Consider the following 20,481-nt stretch of genomic DNA (forward strand, 5'->3'; position numbering starts at 1 on the left):
GAGATGAGATGCAAAGTTCCCCAAGGATCCTAAATCTCTGCCCCACGCTGTTCAACGTCTACATGGCCCCCCTCACTACCATCGTCGGAAAACACAGATTCAACATAGTCTAATACGCCGACGACACCCAGCTCATCCTCTCCCTCACCAAGGAACCCGACAATACCAGGCACAGCTTCCAAGAAGGGATGAATTACGTCGCAACCTGAATGAGCAGCACCTGCCTGAAGCTCCACTTGGGAAAAAAAAGTCCTCATCCTCTGCTCCACCCACTTAGTTTGGGACAACACCAGTGGCCCTCCATCCTCAGAAAAACCCTCCCACCCCTACGGACCACGCTTGCAGCCTTGGCATCATTCTCGACTCTTCACTCACCATGAACCGCTGGGTCCTCCACATGCTTCAACATCCTCCGCATTCTTGTCAAGTCCTTCAAATGGATCCCCCCTGACTCCAGGAAGACCATCACCCACGCACCCATCACCCACGCACTCATCACCCACGCACTCATCACCAGCAGACTAGATTACAGAAATGTGCTCTATGCCAGATTCAACAAAACACTCCTACGCAAACTGCAGAACGCCACAGCCAGACTAGTCCGCGGCATCCCAAGACATGACCACATCACCAAACACCTCCGTGACCTCCACTGGCTCCCTGTCGAAAAAAGAATAACCTTCAAACTGCTCACACATGCCTACAAAGCCCTCCACAACACCGGACCCCAATACCTCAACGAAAGAATCCCCTTACATGCCCCCAAGAGAAACCTCCGCTCTGCCAACCTAGCCCCTAGCCCTAGCCACGGTCTCCCGAATCCACAGGGCCAGAGTGGGTGGCAGATCCTTCTCCTACATCTGGAACGAACTGCCCCTCCGCATCAGACGAAGCCCAAAACTGCACCTATTCAGAAAGGATCTCTAGACCTGGCTCTCCAGATGAACACGGAGCTGCTCGAGCTGATCTTGTTGATTTCAATAGTCTCAGAAATGAAGGCGAAGGCCATCTTGGCATTGGTCTGAGACACTTAAACTATAGATTCAGTTTAAACCGAACAAGGAACTTTTCTTTCTGCAGTTTTAAAATGTACTATCTATCATTCGTCGTGATACAACGTGTGATTACCACACTATATGTAATTTTGCACTGGTTCCGTTTTGAGTGTATGCTGCGCTGTTCATAGCTTGTGCTATGAGCACCCCCTGGCATTCAGAGTATGTTCTTCTTCTTCTGTACCACTTTCACAACTCACCACCTTTTCTGACCTTGGCAAGGCCTGACTGAACTTGGCAGACCTCGTAAAAGCAAAACTTTATTACACTATGAAAGGTGTTGTACCATTGTTTAAACTTGAGTTGTATTTTTCCCCTCTCTCTCTCTGCTTGTAGGCACTGTCCTTCTTAACCTTCTCAACCTTGTCCATCTTACTTTTCTCTAACTTTAACTATTGCTGGTATACCTTGACATCACCGGTAAATGATCATAGCCACCACTGTGCATAACGACACATCCCATAATTACCTGATAAACGTTCCTCTTTTTTTCTGTCATTTCAGTGTGTTGCAACCACCTCTCTCATGTCTCCTTTTTGAAGACTGTAATGACCTTTTCTACAAAAACAATTTAAATGGCTGAATCTAAGCAAAGATGGACATTGGAAATGTTCTATAATATTTTCCTTTGGAATTACAATAAGTTGGTTTGACATGGTGCTTAACAAATTTAAATAAGTGTCAGGATTTGATGATTAAATTGCAAATGATGTTAGACTTTAGCATATATTGTTTAGGCAATGTGCTCCCATAACCGTACAAGTATTTAATATTTTCAGCATGTTATCTGATAAAATGCTTCAACTACAGAGTCTAATTGTAATACTGCTCGGTGCACCTACATTTAACTTAAGTGCGCATAAAAGTTACCTACAAACATAAATGTAACACGTCTGGATTCGTAAATCAAGGCCTCTTTGCCAGGTGGAACTTTCACAGTAGGAATTCTGTCAGTAAGACGTGTTTTCAACATTACATGGGCACTTCCTGGCAGTTGTAACTTTGCAGGTGTGAATAAGGACGGACTTAAATTTGGAAAATGTTGTTTTGAAATCTGTCAGCCCTAAAAGTATATTCATCTTAGAGAGAGAACAAAAGAAAAAGGTAAGAGAATGCACACCTTAAACGCAGCAACAAACCCTCAGATTTTCTCTTCAGAAAATATGCCTGTTTCCATTCAGGCATCTCTTTGTAAGCCTAGGATTTGCATAGATCTTCACTTGTGTCCTCTGGATTTTTGTGATTACAATGATATGCATGCATTTGTGACTCCTAGATTTCAGCGTGTCTACTTGAGTCTTTGTGATCTGAGGTCCTAAATGATATAATACCATTAGTATAGATTTTTTTGATTGCTCCTATAGAATTTCTGGCAAACCTGCTTGCCATTGTACCTGGACATCTCCTGGCTCCCTGTTTGTGGCGCTGTGCATCGCACCCCTGACGCCGGTCTCCCCCTGCGCCGCTGCCTCTCAAAACCCTGGCGCGGCCACAGTGAGGGGGGACTACAATCCCGAGCGTCCCTAGGGCCAGGAAGCCGCACACACCTGTTCCGCGCCTGGAGGGGCATTTAAACCAACGAGAGTCCCAGTGGCGTGGGGCTCCTGTAGAATTTCTGGCCAAACCTGCTTGCCATTGTACCTGGACATCTCCTGGCTCCCTGTTTGTGGCGCCGTGCATCGCGCCCCTGACGCCGGTCTCCCCCCGCTGCCGCAGCCTCTCAAAACCCTGGCGTGGCCGCAGTGAGGCGGAGGACTACAAAGGCCAGAGGAGGCTGGGCTGGGCCGGGCCAGGTCCCTTGGTCGCAAAGCTAAGGACTTGTTTGGAACTGAACAAAACGACTGAACCCTCTGGTAACATTCAACTAAACAGTCTGTATGTTGTGTAAGGGCCGAATTGCCCTTATTGTCTCGTACTGACTTGCTTAAAAACCGCAGTTGGGGGTGGTTTATATCTGCTCATTTCTCCTCTTCTTCTCCTTTGCGTTTCTTTTTTGTGTCTGCTGATTATCGTGGACTTTTTGCAGCCCTGACCATATTACGCGGGGGGCGAGCAAATCTGAGTGATTGAGTGAGTGTGGTGGGGATCCCTGGGTGACCCCTGGGTCCCACTTGGGTTCTATTTGTGTTACATTTAGGATTCATTTCTGGTCTTAACCACGTTCTTAGTTTTATTCTGTAAATTGCATAACTGTTCCTTTATTGTCATTTGTGTCCCGTGGAACTTCGTACTAATCACCTATTGTAGTTATGTTATGTTATGTTATGTTATATTTACTTTTGTATAGCGCACGGCTACTCAAAAAGAGTGTCCCGGCGCTTTGAGTAAGGAGGGCTACAGCACAATAACATAACACAGTTAAAAGAAAACAAAAGGCAGAGAGGGCAAACAACAAAGCGGCCTACTGGGTGAACAACCAGGTTTTGAGACCTTTTCTAAAAGCAAGTAGGCTGGTGGCTCCCCGGAGTGTGAGCGGCAGAGAGTTCCACAACTGTGGCACCAGTAGTCCAAAGGAGCGACCTCCCAGGCGAGCTCGCTTCACTCGCGGGACAACCGCCAAAAACAGGGATTCTGACCTCGGAGAACGGGCCGGATGGTAGAAGGCAAGTCTCTTTTGGAGGTACTTTGCTCCCACCGCATGGAGAGCCTTATAGGCCAACGTCAAAGCCTTAAAGGCAATCCGTTTGCGGATTGGAAGCCAATGCAACGTCTGCAGCAAGCCCGCTGCACTGGCACGTCTGTTCAAACCAAAAATAGCTCTCGCGGCAGCATTCTGCACAACTTGGAGCCGCTGTAGCAGATACTCTGGCAGGCCCAGGTAAAGAACGTTCGAATAATCTAACCTAGAGCCGATCAGGGCCTGCACAGTCAGTTTCCTGTGCTCCTCAGACAAAAGGGGAAGAAACCTCCGCAGCATCCTAAGGAGGCCGAAGCAGGTGCCCGACACACCAAGGATCTGGGATTTCAACGTTAGCCCCTTGTCCATCTTGACCCCCAAGTTCTTAGCCGTTTGGGATGAACAAGACGGAGGGAACATATTGATGGGCCACCAAGCCTGCCAGTCTGGCTCCGTATCGCACCCAAAGAAGAGTACCTCGGACTTATCGGAATTGCACTTGAGGCTGTTCAGTTGGAACCATTGAAAAACAGCCCCAAGGCAATCCCGGATACTCTCCCCATCAAAGTCTCCTCCTCTCTTACACGAGAAGAGGAGCTGGGTGTCGTCTGCGTAGGATACGATCTGGGCCCTAACCGACTCCGCCAGCGCCGCCAAAGGGGTCATGAAGATGTTAAAAAGGGTCGGGCTCAAAATAGAGCCCTGTGGGACCCCGACTCCCAGTGGCGGCATCACGGCGGAATCTGGCGAGGCCCAGACCGTTTGCCGGCGGCCAGCTAGAAAGGAGGAAAACCAGCTGAGCACCGTCCCCCGCAGTCCTATCTCATAGAGTCTGGCGAGAAGGCCATCATGGGGGACAATGCTACTCTCTGACTGCTACTATGGGAAAGAGGAAGCAAATGGGCCCTAAACCAGCAAAGGGGTTACTACAAATTCCCAGCAGACATTATTGAATTACTTAACTGCGGCAGTGGGTGTATTGGATAAGCAGATTCTCTCGGTTGAAGAGTCAATTGAGGGTACAACTTCAAGATTAAACCAGGATTCCACCTCCCAACTTGAAAGGGTTGAATTAGATCAAGCGAATTCATCAGATCAACAACATAACAGATGTATTCAGGCATGCCCTGACGAGATTATTTCTCTCGTAAATGACTCTCCTTACCAACCCCCCCCAAAACGTCTAAAAACCCTAGTGTAACTGAAGACATTACCGTTGAGACTGGTAGAAACACAACTCGAGCCGCCGTACACTCTCACCCAGACCTGAAAAAAATAGTTAAACCTCCACTAACAGCGAAAAAACATCTGGGACAGAGAAAATTTCAACCAACTAGAAAGTTCTCAAACAGTATTAATGCCAACTCGCAAACGGATATGAAGAGTCTAGTCTCATTTGTTGAACGATTGGACCTTTATGTAAGGGTTAGGTTAGATCAATTAACATCAAGGATGGCTAATATTGAGGAACTCTTCACCGAGAAGTTAACCAAACCTATTATGCCCATCAATAAATCGAAGGGTATTGCCAATTCCATGATCCCTAAGGGTAGTAGTACTGGGACTTTACATCCCTCCACTAAGAAACATCTACCCAGGAGGTCTTCGTAACATCTAAGAGCAGTTCTCCTGATATAATGAGCACAAGATTAATCTTTGACAAACTGCCGTACCAACAGTCAGACACCCAACGCAATGCCTTTGATGGGCCATCAGGTATCCAGGCCGGTCTTCCACAATCACTTACAACTGCCCCAGGTCAAGTGCAATCTCTCTCACAATGTATCTATACGTGGGAAAAAATTATTGTAGCAGACCAACACTTAGATCTGCAACCAGAAGCTACTCCCTACGTCATAGTATTGGCCAATGCACCACACCAAACCAGCCCCGAAGAAGAATCCTGGGCTGCGTTAGAAAACAAATCACTGCACTGGCTGAGTACTAGGGTAGGCTTGAACAATCACTTATTCAAGTAATTCAAGATGGTTAGGAGAGTCAAGTGGGTGGGATCTAGGGAGAAAATGCTTAGGGGTGATTGCATAGTAATTACTTTTGCTTCTCCTCTTTTAGTTAAAGAGATCTTGAAACTAGGTGCAAATCACACTCTAGACCCGCAAGGGATCAATATTCTACCGCTAGGATACTTCTACCCCCCGGTAAGGAAAAATCTGAATATCCCTATTTGGAGAAGTCAATTTGGTGTCCATAACCAGTCCCAAACTTATTTCACCCAGAATAGATTTAATCCACTATCGGGGCTGGACGATAAAGAATGACTAAAAGTAACAGACACACAGATGGGGAGATTGCTCTACTCTTCTCCCAGTAAGGTTATTACCCAACCTAAAATGTTAATTTCAGATAAATTCATAGTCCACTCCAACCTACTCTTGGACCCTCAAACCTTAATGTTAGACAGATCTCCAGATGTTGGTGTGCTTTCCCCAAGTGTGGCAGAGTTGTCCTTATCCGTGTCTGTTCATAACCCTGATTTAGTACCTAACGTACTTCCCGACCATCCAAATTTAGGAGCCCCAAAAGATCCTAATCTTAACCTCACATTGATATTTTGGAATGTAGCAGGGCTGCGTTAAAAAATGGATTTACATTCCTGGGTAAAATTGAGAAGGAAATATAATATTGTCTGTCTTCAAGAGACTTGGTTAACCTCCCCAATTCATCTTCAGGGGTAAAAGTCTTACAACTCACTCGCCCAACCCTTCATTTCGGGCAGGGCCAAAGGAGGCCTAATAATATATATTTCTAATGAGATTCCAATTAAAGATATAGTTGAGATGGAGCAGGACCCCAACTACCAAATTCTTAAAATAGCGGTGAATAAATCATCCACTTATTTTATAGTAAATTTTTATAATAATCTGCCTTTTCAGGATATAATCCACGTTTTAAATAAAATTTTCTATTTCTTAATGGAAATGCAGAATACATTTATGAATACATAATTTAATTTGATTTGGGGAGGTGATTTTAATCTTACACTTTGCAAAGATAACAACACCATAAAATGCGGAATTCAGGATGAATCTGAGAGCAATTTAACTCACTTCTCACTTACCAACAATGGGAATCGTCGAGGGGGCGTGGCCAGCAACATGGCGCTGTAAGCCGCACTTAGACGGAGCTCCGTCCAGCCGACACTGATCCGACGTTTTTCCACACATCCAGAAGCCTATAACCACTCCAAAAGGGTGGCGGAAGGTGCATAGATACTTGGAGACTGCCCAGTATGGCCCCCGGAGGTAATTTGGACCAGAAAACAGACGGAGCAACTGGGGGCGTGCTAGTCCGGAGCTGGACCCAAGATGGCGGCGACCACTGGGGCCTAGACCGGAGACGAGGACCGGAGCGTCTGAGACTCTGTGGGGGTAAGGAGGGGTCCGCCGCTACAGTGCCCGGCCCAAGGGCATGAACGATTGAGCCCTGGAGACCCTAGTCAGCCACCCCGGGAGGAGGTGCCGAACGCTATACTCCGGCCGCGCTGCAGCGGCGCAGGCACCTCCCCCATCACCCGACAAAGGAGAGGGCGGCCTAACGGGCTAGAGACGGCGAGTGGGGGTAACCTGGGAGAAGGGCACCTACCTGTACTCCGCTACAACGGACGCCGCGGCTCCCTGGTGCGGCACAGAAACAGGAGGGGGGCCGCGGATGGATCCCTGAAGGCCCTCGCCCCTACCCCCACAGCCAAGTGTCGGCAAGAGGCACTGGGGGATAAGACCCACGGGGGCGCTTAAGAGCTCCGGCGGCGGCCGCAGCTGGAAGACAGCGGACCAGAAGGCAAATCGCCCGCTCCCTGGGGGACGGGCTTGTAGTTGGGGGCCTCCTCTCTGAAGACGATTGCAGGACTCACGATATAGCGCCTGAATGAGGTAGGCCCATGAGAGCCGGAACACGACGACCTGCAAGTGGGCCCATATTAATCTGACTTCAACCACCACTCCTCCCCAGGGGAGAGCGGCACCCTTGGCAATATCGGCTCGGAGACGAGGGGTAGACGGGGTCGCGCTGTCCCCCTCATTGACTGGCAGAGCCCTGCAGGCATGACGTATGCGCCATACTGTGTGCCCTGGTCACAGCAAGAAGCCTGACACCGAGGAGAGCACCACTACTGGGTGTAGTACTAGCCACCCGGGGTTGCGCAGGAAAGCGGATAGGGGCGACCTGCTGGACATTATAAGGAGAACTCGTGGGGGCGACGCGGTGGAGGGAAGAAGAGGTGACCGGACCGCTGACAGGAACACAGGCCTTGCCCTCTCTCCTCCCCGGTTGCGAGACCGTACAGGAATGGGGAAGAAAGACCCGGTCGCCAAGGTCCCGAAGCACGGCCCCATAGATAAATTTGCGACTGCGCCTCCATCCAATGCTACAGAGGGCTCTGGGGCGAGCACAGACACGGCCCTACTGATGGGAGCGATCCAGGCGTCCAGGGCAGACATACAGGCCTCTCGGGCTGCCCTAGAGGTGAAAATTGGAGAAGTGGGAGTGGAGGTCAACCTATTGCGACAGGACTTCCGAAACCTCACGGAGAGAGTTACCACAGCCGAAACAAGGCTTGGCGAAGCGGAGGACGCTATCCATGCCCTGCAGAAGGATGTCAAAGACCTGATGGCCTCCCATAAGCAACTCCAATGGAAGGTCGATGATGCGGAAAACAGGGTGAGACGCAACAACCTCCGCTTTGTTGGATTTCGGGAAGGAATCGAAGGGTCCAACGTGGCGGAGTTTCTACGCTCATGGCTGAATGAAATCCTGCCCCAAGCGTCGAACTGCTTTATCATTGAAAGAGCGCACAGAACACTCATGGCCAAACCACTGGTAGGAGGTAGGCCTCGGGCGATAATAGCGAGGTTCCTCAACTTCGCAGATAGAGATATGATACTGCGAGAAGCCAGGAAGCCGGGCGAGATAGGAATCGAGAACACCCAGATCATGATCTTTCCAGACTACAGCCAGGAATTGCAGACGATGAGCCGATCTTTTGATACGGTTAAAGCCAAACTTAGAGACTTGAAGATACAGTATATGCTCCTCTTCCCGGCCAAGCTCAAAGTAATATACAAGGGCAAGACGCACTTCTTCACTCACCCAGATAACGCTTGGCAGTGGCTGGAGGAGCGTCCACCCACGCGGAGGCGAGAAGAGGACGGGCGGAACTCGGAGACGGAAGGCCCCTCCAATGGCAACCTCTGGGAGATGGTGAAACCGCAACGCAGACGCAGAATGCGGGGGTTGAGGAAGACTCAAACAACACCTTACTCAATGCAACATAGGAACCCCAGGAGGACCCAGGACTCTGCATCTTCTCATCAGGACACTCAGGCTGGCTCCAGATTTCGGGCCCTGGCAGCCAAGGAGCGCTCTGAGGGAGAGGAAGAAGAGGAGGGGGCTACGTCAGGGAGCGATGAGGATGAAGTTCAATCACTACATCCTTTGGTGGTCGCTATTAATGAACTGGAAAAGGACCCGGATACGGGCGGCCCCCTGTGCAGGGCGAAGACAAAGACCTTCCCACCTGAGCGAGAAAGCAACTGGATGATCGAGATATCGGTTGGACTGACCGGAGACACGCAAGTGGCTTACATGCCCCATAAATGTTATCTTTCTACCTAGTATTTGGTTACTTTACTATCTAATCGTTTTTGATAAAGAACTGCCACATAGAACTGTGGGTACAGTGGGATATTATCCTTCTTACCTGCGCTTTGTTTGATAAGTTGGGGTAGGTCAGGGGAAGGGAAGGAGACTAGGGGAGGGCGACAGACCTTTTCCTGCCGATAAGTCCTGCTGTAGAAGGGGGTAGATGGTGGGACCGAAGGGGGAGGAAGGTAGGGAGGGGGGAGTGGGGTAAAGTTGGGGATGTTCAAGATATTTTATTGGAGGGATAGCAATGTTTTTTAACATGTCATATCAAGCACACACACGCTCACCACGGCAAATCCCACCATGGGACGCAAGTGCCCAGCAATTAACATCCCAAGACTACACCTATGGGTAGCCCAGAAAGAGAACCCATACACAGAGGGGGTTTTAAGGTCCTGACCTGGAACGTCAACGATCTAGGTTGTAAGGTAAAGCGAGGCCTGGTCAACAACTATGTGAAGAGGTCGGGGGCTGATGTAGTGCTCTTTCAGGAGACACACTTGCAGGGCACGAAATGCGCTTTCCTGGCGGGCAGACAGTATAGAGTTCTAGCGCACGCAGGGTTTACTACAGGCTCGCGAGGAGTAGCAATCCTGATTAAAAAAAAATCCACCTATGAGAGTGGCGCAGACATGGACGGATCAACAGGACACAGACGTAGTGGTACGCAGCATGTGGGGAAGGCGGGAATACACTTTTATCTCGGCTTAAGCCCCACCCAAATTGCAGGCAGGCACACTGAAGGGAGTATCAGACATCATCCTTAATACATCTGACACGATCAAAATTCTTGGGGGCGACTTCAACGATGTAATGACCCTCGGGATGGACAGGACAGGCGATTGGGACAGATCGCAGACTGACACCATTGGCCAAAACCATAACAGCGCTTGGTCTCCTTGATGTCTGGCGATGGCTTCACCCGGAAGCCAAGGCCTTTTCCTTCTTCTCTGGAGCACACAAAGTGTACTCCCGCCTGTACTATGTCTTTATGGCACGGCAGGCGTTACAGGTTACGGATTCAGCGGAGTACTGTGCCCAGGGGGTGTCAGACCATTCCCCATTACTCATAACGGTAGGTGGAGGTCGAGAGAAGGACCCAAAATACTTCGACTATCGGCCTGGGACCTACAAAACCCGGAAATCCTGAAGGGCTTACGTGCAGACGTAAAAGTGTACTTGGCCGAAAACGTGGACTCGGTGGACTCCCGGGTAGTTATTTGGGAGGCATTTAAAGTGGTACTAAGGCATAGGGCACAGTGTAGACTGGCGGAAGATAGGAAAAAAGTCCAGAATGAGATACAGGAACTGGAAACCCGCATACTGAAGATGGAAGACAAACATATACTCACGAGGGATCCTTGGAAACTTAGACGCCTTGCAGACCTACAAACTCAATATAGTCACCTAGTGACAGGGGGGGGGGGAAAGTCGCAGGCACTGGCAACCCTACACCGTGTGTACGATGTAGGAGATAAATCTGGCAAGTTGTTGGCATGGCTAAGCAGGAGAGAGAGAGCTATAGCACATTCTATCAAGTACGCGACGTGGGGTCAAAGGAGGAGGCGCTGCGATATATGGCGCCTATTGATATCCCGACTCTAGATGAGGCGGATCGATTAGACTTGGAGGGAGACATAACCGAAGAGGAAGTTAGAGTCACATTGACCAAGCTTCGTGCAGGGAAGGCCCCGGCCCGAATGGGTTCCCCGCGGAGTTCTTCAAGAAAATGGCGGACCTCTTGACGCGTCACCTATTGGGCCTCTTCCGGGGCGCCGAAGAGGAGGGTCAATTCCCACTAGACCTCAGACAGGCCACTATTATCCCAATCCACAAACCCGGGAAGCCAGCAGAGGACTGCGCGTCCTACCGCCCTATTTCCCTCCTGAAAGTGGAGGTGAAGCTGTATGCCACAATTCTGGCTCTCCGCCTCCGACGGGTCATATCAGGTCCGGTCCATCTTGACAAAGCGGGGTTTATCCCGGAAAGGGCAGCTAGATATAATTTGCGGAGGACCCACAACTGGCTTCGGGAGGTGGGGAGCAGGGAGGAACTTCACTGGTTCCTGTCTCTGGATGCCGAAAAGGCATTTGATGCTGTCCACTGGCCTTTTCTGGAGGGAGTAATGGAACCCATGGGATTTGGACCTAAATACAGACACAAAATCAATCTATTATACACGCACCCGAGTGCTAGAGTTAGGATCAATGGGACAATGTCGAAGGCCTTCCCTATACAACGGGGAGCAAGGCAGGGATGCCCCCTCTCCCCCCTGTTGTTCGCCCTCTCCATCGAAGTGATGGCGTGCGCGGTCAGGCAGAACGTAGGAATTACGGGATATCGGATAGGGGCTGCGGAGGCACAGGAGGAAAAACTGTCACTATACGCGGATGATGTCCTACTGTATATTACGCGACCAGAGACCACGATCCCGGCACTGTTCACTGAATTGGACCGATATGGCACTAAGTCTGGATATCAGATCAGTTGGCATAAATCGACTCTTTATGACCCTCGAGGTAGGGACAGTTGGCCCTCCCTGCCTGCGAAACTGCAGACAACTGGAGAGGGATATCTGTACTTAGGGATATTTCTTACAACAAATGGAGACCTTTCATACGACCGTAACATTGCCCGGGTCCAACGTAAATTCAAAATAGATGCTAGCAAGTGGCAGACGCTCCCCTTGACGATTCTTGTGCGGGCAGCCATGTTTAAAATGATTTTACTGCCGAGATTCCTATACGCCTTCCAGAACGAATATTTCCCTATGAAGAATTCTGTCTTTCGAGACATACACGCGGATCTGCGGTCATACCTCTGGCTAGGTAAGCATCCTAGGGTAGCACTGGCAACCTTGCAGAGACACCAATACGATGGGGGAATTTCACTGCCAGATCTAGAAGCCTACTACTGGGCGGAACACCTGGCCCCCCATAAATGAATGGCTACACACACCGGCCACACACCCCACTTACGCGCTGGAAAGGCACATCATGGGCGCCCACACGTATCTCCACTACATTTACGGGGGGAAGGGACAGGCTAGGCTGCTACCGGCTACTAAAATCACGCTGGGGGCGTGGACTAGGGCCACGAAAGCCATTAGGTGGGAACACAAACCAACAAAACAGACGCCGCTATGGGACTGCACATGGCTGAAGGAAATCAGCAAGTTAAAGGGGTTTCAGGGTTGGGACGCCATAGGCATCTCTACTTTAGGAGACGTAGTCAAAAAGGGGGCACTGCAATCATTCCCGTCGCTACAGGCGGAATTTTGGCTCCACCGGTCCCAATTTTTTAAGTACATCAAACTAAGACATGCATGGAGAGCGGAAGGGGCATTGTTAGAAGCACTCCCTGAATACGCGCCCTTGGAGGGCCGCTCAGAATCCCTCACGTATAAGACCATTATGAACAACAGACCTAATAGGCTGGAGGGGCTCCGAACCACATGGGAACAAGAGGTGGTGGATATGGATGACGTGGATTTGGGTGCGGTGCTGATGCACCCCAGGGAGGTGGTGATTAAGTCGCGTCTCCGTCTGATCCAGTTCAAGATCTTGCACAGGGCTTACTTTGATAGAGTAAGACTATATAAAATGGGGAGAATACATGACCCCAGTTGCCTGCGATGTAGGCATGAGAGGGTAGACTTCCTACACACTGTCTGGTCCTGCCCAAACATTCAACTATACTGGGGGGAGGTCCTTGCTGAATTGGGAGAGGTGCTAGGGGCAGACATACCGCCAGACCCAAAACTTGTACTCTTGGGGATGACTAACGATGTAGATGTACCCAGGCCACAGCTGATCTTCCTAGTGCTAGCCCTGGTGGTGGCTAAGAGAGACATAGCCAGAAAGTGGGGGGAACCAGACATACCACAGCTAGAGGAAAGGAGGAGGGGAATGGACCTCTACATGGCGGCTGAAAGGGTTACATACAAAGCACGAGGGTGCCCGAAGAAATTCCGAAGAGTATGGGCTAAATGGAGACACTATCACAGGCTGGATGGAGGACTCTAAAGGACTCAAACACATTGCTTCCTGGTTGGTATAGAAGGGGTGAATGTCGTGGGTCATATGCTCCTACAGCTGGCAACTTTGGGAACCATATGGACTGAACATTTGATGGGTAACAGTGAGGTCTTAGACCATGAGGGAGGTGGGTGGGATAAGGGGTTGGGGACATGGGGATGTTGCTTGATGCTGACATGCTTGTTGTATATGGTGTTTCTTTGCTGCAAAACAATATAAATGTTTTATAAAACAAAAAACAAAAAAAAAACAATGGGAATCGTCTAAACGAGATCCTGTTTACCCTGGAGATAGGATTTGCCAATGAACTTGTAGTCCCCGCTGTTGAGTTTTCCCCCACATTTAATGGAAGGGGCTTTTCTAGCCTAATTGATTTCATACTTATATCCCAAAACATGAAAGATCACTTACGTGATAATTTTCCAAATTGTATCACCCTGTTGGTACCAAGTGCAATCAAAAAGTGTAGCCCACCCAGCTTACTGATCCAACTAGCACTGAGTTTGGAAAGTTTAAACGGGTACTCAATAAAGTGGGCAAAAGTAGATCCGGTTGGAACAACAGCTAAAGTGGTGAGTCGAGCGCTCCCCTTACTGGACGCATGCCTTAATCTAGACTCCCCACACGAGCTGATATTGTCCAGTTTTATGGATATTACCAATATTATTTGGGAACAGCTGTTTCGAAAACAGAAAGCTAACCATAAATCTAAAAAGGGTTGGTTTAATCCAGAATGTACGGAGGCCTATTCCTGATTAAAAGGTGCACTACGCAAGACCATTAGAGAGAAAGATGAAATTACAAATCTAAGAAAGGAGTACAACTTGGCTATAAAAAAGTGTAAGATGGATATAAAAAATGGCCTATGGGATCAACTCCATTTGAGTTGTTGTAAGAATGACAGTACTACCTTTTGGCATGTAGTCAAAGCTCCCTTTTTTATAGATTTAAACTCTACTCCAAAAATAGAAGTGCCTGGGTCAATTACTCAAAAATTTGTGGCACACCCATATGCGTTAATCAAACTCACACAGAACTGGACGGGAGGGGTGTTTTTCACAATCATCCAATTTACCCGATCCACCTAGTGTTTGACCATGACGAAGTTATCAGTGCCCTGATGGCCTCCAAAGTTGGGAAAGCTCCAGGCCCTGATGGGGTGCCGGTGGATTTATTTGCCCATAACCTGGATCTTTGGTCCCCAATTCTTACTCGGGTTCTTGAAGCTGCAACCACAATAGGTTTAGTTAAATCTTTGTCCACCTCAATATTGCTTCCCATATTCTACAGGCCCATTTCCCTCCTGGATTCCGTTGGTAAAGTGGCAGGCCGAATTGTTCTTGAACGATTACAGGACTGGGCAACTGAAAACCACATAATATCTGATTTACAATATGGGTTCCACAAGGGTCTGGGAACCGTAGAGCAAGCATTAAACCTCTTCCTGTTAATGGGAAAATACGTTGGCGCAAAGAGTGGTCATTTACATCTGGCCTATGTAGATTTGTCCGCAGTGTTCAACTGTGTTTCCCATTCAAAGCTGTGGTCAATCCTCTTGAAAGTGGGTGTGGACCCCTCGTTGGTTGCCTTTATTCAAGAACTTTACTCTGAGGCTTCAGCCAGAGTTAGATATGGCCATGGAGGGGAACTTACTGACTCATTTCCCGTGGCAAAGGGGGTCAGACAGGGTTTTGTCTTGGCCCCCTTCTTTTTTAAACCTTTATACTAATGGTTTAGAACCTGCAATGTTGGAATGGAGTCAGGACCTGCTCGTAATCGATCGCCGTCCAATTCCTGCATTACTATATGCGGACGATGCGGTGATTATGGCCAGAACACCACTCCAATTACAATATCTCCTTGATAGATATTGTCAATTTATGGCAAGCCTAGACCTTATGGTTAATATTAAGAAAACCTTTTGTAATGCATGTAGGCAATAGTGTAAAAAAGACAAAAGCTATTTTTATTTATAATATCAAATTGGAATGTACCAACTCCTACCCATATCTAGGTATCCTAATTGACAATAAGTCTCGCTGGCAACAAGCTATCTCGGCAAGAAAGCTATTATTTCTCAGAGCTACCACTGCTCTGGTAGCATTCGCCCAAAAGTTAGGGAAGCGACCTCCCCAAGAAATGATAAAAATATACCAGGCGAAATGACTCGCCGTAGCTATATACGGCGCTGGGGTCTGGGGTCATGTTGCTGCAGATCCCCTTCAGAAGGTAGAGACGGTTTTATAAGATACTTGCTGGCAGTCCCACAGAGCTCACCGACGTTTGGTTGCCACATTGAACTACGCTTGGATTATATAACAGATATTATTAGCATCCAGCCAATTCTCCTATGGCATCCTGTTTGGCAAACAGAACACTGCAAATTGACACGTTCTCTGATTACTGACTGTCTTGGGTTGGATAAATGGAACAACATCCCTTGGTTGGTCTATGTGCGTTATTTTCTGAAAGATTTAAATTTAGCACCTTATTTTTTCCATCCATCAAACATTGTAGAAATAACAAGGAAGAACCTAAAAACTTTATGCCAATCCCATCTGCGAGAGTTACGACTAACCCAAGAAATCAACAAAATCTCCAATCGCTAGATCTTAGCCATCCAGATCTTTCGGGGTGCAACCGTATTTACAGTACAACCTGAATAGCGACGAGAAATATCTATTGACTCTGTTCCGTTTTAATATCTACCATCGGTTAATAACTTTCCCGAAGCAGAGTGACTGGTCCAATAATCTCCCACTGTGTCCTTGCGATGAAATCTCAGAACAATCTTCATTGCATATAGTATTTTTCTGCTGATACTATGAGTTTCCACGAAGGAGATGGATTATCCCTCTACTGAAACTCTTGGGCTTGCGATGTTGTCGTCCTGCGCTTCTTGCACTACAATGCTTAGATACTGAACATTGTGCCAAATCAATTACTTGTTTTTTGAAGGCATGTATTAAATATAGTCATAGCTATGATTAATTCCCGATCCATTAACACTTTGAGCAGTTTGAAATACTACTATCTATGAATTTCCTGCACTGTATAAATGTTTTTATGTATAATTGATTCAGCCCTCTTTTTATCTACGTCTTTTAAAAAAAAAACGTTTTATATTATGAAATGTTTTTTATGTGCTTTTATGGTTTCCTAAAAAAGTATGGCAACCGAATAAAGAATATTGAACTGAACTGATTGTATGGGTTTGTGTATTTCTTTACATTTTCCTTTTTTACCTCTTTGGTTCTTTGTTATCAACTGTTAGGATGCTGTATTTCATGCAACTGTCTTCCTTTTTAAAATCTTGTACATCTGATCTAACAGATATTCAATATGAAGCCTCTAAATATAGTATTTCCTTCACGAATGGATCCAGATAGCAATATTACTGACTTGGATCTTCACACCCCGTTGCTGTGCTTCACACCTGAGCAAGTTCTAAAGGTAATACGTTTGTTTCTTGTAGTTAAATAATTAACAGCTGGTGTATTTTTTTGATTTGAGAGTATTTATAGTTTGTATGAACACCAAATAGGTCAACAATACCTACATGATGGGTTCTAAAACAAAAAGTTATGCTACATAAGCTCTAAATAAACGTTAGATATGTTTCCTCCAATTAAGTGTTTGTCTCCCCCATCCAATTTTCGTATCTCCAGTTTTACCCTTGCTTTAGCAGCCCTGCTCCTTCCATTGTCTTTGGGCAAAATAATTTTTCCCCTCCATCATTTATGTTAAGAGCTTAAGTTCTGTTTTCTTAAGGAAGCTTGTAATGTGAATTTGAAACTTCAATCCTCTCTGTCACTACTCCCACCCACTCCATCTCTGAGCGAGTCTCGTATGTGACCTTTTTTAAGACCTACAAGATAAATGAAGCCGTACAAATAAAAGAAGGATATTTGGATTTGTTTTTTAATGGTAAGGTGGTTGGCTTTGATGTAATCGGTCATATGGTACAAGCCTCCTTGCACTACGTTCTTTCAAGTGGCTTTGGTTTTGCTGGATTAGGATAATCGTTTTGTCAGATGTAGCCAGGTATGTGTGCTGTATTTCATTTCTTTGCTAATTTTTTACCTCCCCCATATATGACCTTTTGGGGTGGTGCAGATGATCTTTAAGGTTGAGTGTGGGGGTTCAGAGCTAGTGAGAGGAAATTTTGAGGTTGTCAGACTTTTTGTAATCTTCAGGACTACATAGAGATGAAACTATTGATATTTTGTCAAATCTAAATAGACTGAAAGAGCTGGGATAATTATCTCAGAGTGAGAGTTTTAGCCAAATAATGTCTCTTCATCCGGTTATTGTATAGTCTCTGGAATTTCACCTTGTGCTTTCTTCTCTTTAATGGATGTAATGCTTTGCCTATTCTGAGTTACCAGATCTACTTCAATGATACCTAGCTTAGGGGTGCACCTCGTAGCTGAGGAAAGAGCACAGGAGTGGATCCCCAACTGCCAAGCAGATATTTAGCAATTTATGCATCCAGTCAAGTTAGCCGGTGCAGCAGTTTTGTTGGTGCTTTCATTATTGCTGCCATTGGTGGTCTCAGGGGCATTGGATGCTTCATCTTTACCGCCATTAATGTCTCTGGTTGTGGACAAGTTTTGGATCTGTTTTGAGCTGGACCGGGCTGTGGCTAAGTGGATCCTAATGTGATGTGTAAATGTACATTTCTGAGTAAGAGAAAGTAAGAAATATTAGTCTTGGCCAAACAAGCATCTAATGGGTGAAAAACACTTTAGATATATTGTCTTCTCTTATTAACCTATGACCAAAATTGAGATTTAAACATTCTTTCAGATTAAAATGGCACCCTTTCAGTTATCTCACTTATTGTAGTGTACCCCATTTGCTTGCCCAATGGCTAAGTGTGTCACACAGATTATGTTTATTCTAGTTTTTTTCATATAACTAAGTTCTACCCCTAAGAGTTATTGCTCCACTTAAGAATGACATCAAACTTAAAAATGCTAGTTTCTCTTTATAATGCAGTACAAAACTACCTTTAAACAGAAGGAAAACTGAAACCTAGGAAGAAATGTAGGGGTTGAAGGAAGACTTTGGGGAACAACTTGTAGCTTGGCATGAGCAGTCAGGCTTATCTCGGAGGCAGTGTGTAAAGCATTTGCGCATAACCAACAGTAATATAGTGAAAACACTACAAAAGGGCACAATAAACCAATATTTATCTGTGCAAACAAGACCAAGACGATAAAAGACCAACATGTAGTAATAGAAAATATACACTTTTTAATAATGACTTAAAAAGACTGTTCCATGAAGCCGGTAGCTCCATCCGGGGCTACAGCGGAGCAAAAAACAGAATCCAACTGTTTCAGCCGACAGCATTGGTGCAGACCAGCCTTGGTGTCAGCAGACTTATAAACAGTATCCTTTGGTTCCGGCCAACTGCGTCAGTGCGGGCCGATTGTGGCAACTGTCGTGATTGCGATGCGAAGCATAGCGGTGTAGTGTGCAGTGCCCTCAAATCGTGGTGCAGGCATCGACTCAGTGACTGTCATCCAGCGGTGTTGGTAAGACCAGGGCTGCTGTGCGGAGGTGGCTCTGACGGGGTGTGCAAGCAACAGTGCTGGTTGATGGGAGCTGGCATCGGTCTTCCCAGACTGCGGTGTGGGACGGGACATAGGCGTCATGTAAATTTCAAGTGGTGCCCGAAAACCACTGGGCAGCGACGGGTGTCGAGTTCAGCGTAGTCGTCGGTGAGACCAGGGCGGTGGAGCCAGGTGTTGCGGAGTGCAGTGCCCACAGGTCGGGGTGCAAGCAGCGGCTCAGGGATTTGCATGTAATAAAAGTGAAGGTTAGTGCTTGGCAAGTGGGTGCACTTGTCAAGTCGATATGGCAGTAAGAAAGTAGGGGCAGGTACTGCAGTGGCAGGTCTGAGAACACATTGAAACACTGCTTGTGTGGGTGGCACAATCAGTGCTGTAGGCCCAGTAGCAGCATTTGATTTACAAGCTCTGACACTCCTAGTGCACTTTACTAAGGACTTAACAGTAAATCAAATATGCCAATCATGCAAACACTGATCCATAATACAATTTCAAATCCAGGAGGTCAAAAAGCAAAAAGATAGGGGTAACATGCCAAAAGATGCCAGATCTAACAGCATTCTAACTTGAAGATTTATTTTCTGGACTCACGTTCTTCAACTTCCATATGTGGTTGAAGAGGAGTCAGATGGGACCAGCGATGTGCATAGAAAGCCTGTGCGCCTAAGAAGTTGAGTTCAAATTTGGGAAGGTCGAAGGGTAATGTCAGTCCCCCTCCCAATTCTAGCTTGTTGCCCAGCCCTGGCTAAACGTATCATTCAGAAACTGAGGTGACTTAAACCACTATTTGGGAGGTGGGATCAGAGTGTTAAGCTATAGCAATTTTGGAAGGACCACTACTTTAGCAAATGCTGTGTGTCCCATTAGGCGTCACTGGGAGCATAATCCAGTGGTTAAGCCAAACATATACACTTGATATAGCCACACCAGTAATTTTTATAGATAATCAACTCTATACTACTGCTGACCCTTATACCCAGGGATTTTACTCCGGTCATGACAACATGTAAGTAGGAATTCCAGTGGGCATTTCTGATAGGGGGGTAAGAGATAAAACAAGTGATGTGTTCCAGTTTCAAATTCTGTGGAAATACCCAAACTGAGCAAATTCTCTTATGGACATCAGAGAGACCTTTTTTTTTTTTGTAAATGTTTTTATTAATGTTAGACCTGACATCATTGTTGTGGGTTTCCCCTTTATTTTTGCCTTTGCCTCCTGTGTTTTGCTGTGTGTTCGACATCGTTCTTTGCTCATCTAGATACTTTGTGCATTTTGCCACTGCTATTCAGTGCCAAAGTGCATGTGCTCCCTGTAAATTGCACGATTTGCCTATTTTATAGTCAGTCCTTGGTACAGTGCATTGTGTGTGCCTAGGGCCTGTAAATTAAATACTGCTAGTGGGGTTGCAGCTCGGATTGTGTCACCCACATAAGCAGCCTGCAAAAGCAACTCAGATCTGCCACTGCAGTGTCTGTGCGCAGTTTGGTACTGCCATTTCGATCTGGCAAGTGCACCCACTTGCCAAGCCTTA

General features: G+C 47.0%; 1 protein-coding gene across 1 annotated transcript in view; it reads left to right on the forward strand.

The window, feature by feature from the left end:
- The window catches only part of DENND3 (DENN domain containing 3), a 566,116-nt gene that overhangs the window by 203,417 nt on the left and 342,218 nt on the right, over positions 1 to 20,481 (forward strand). Inside the window, exon 6 of the mRNA XM_086966276.1 lies at positions 16,704 to 16,823. Within this exon, the coding sequence (XP_086822402.1) occupies positions 16,704 to 16,823 (120 nt within the window). The remainder of the gene's footprint in view (positions 1 to 16,703; positions 16,824 to 20,481) is intronic.

Source organism: Lissotriton vulgaris, chromosome 4_1 (genome assembly GCF_964263255.1).
Source record: "Lissotriton vulgaris chromosome 4_1, aLisVul1.2, whole genome shotgun sequence".
In the NCBI taxonomy this organism is placed as follows: domain Eukaryota; kingdom Metazoa; phylum Chordata; class Amphibia; order Caudata; family Salamandridae; genus Lissotriton; species Lissotriton vulgaris.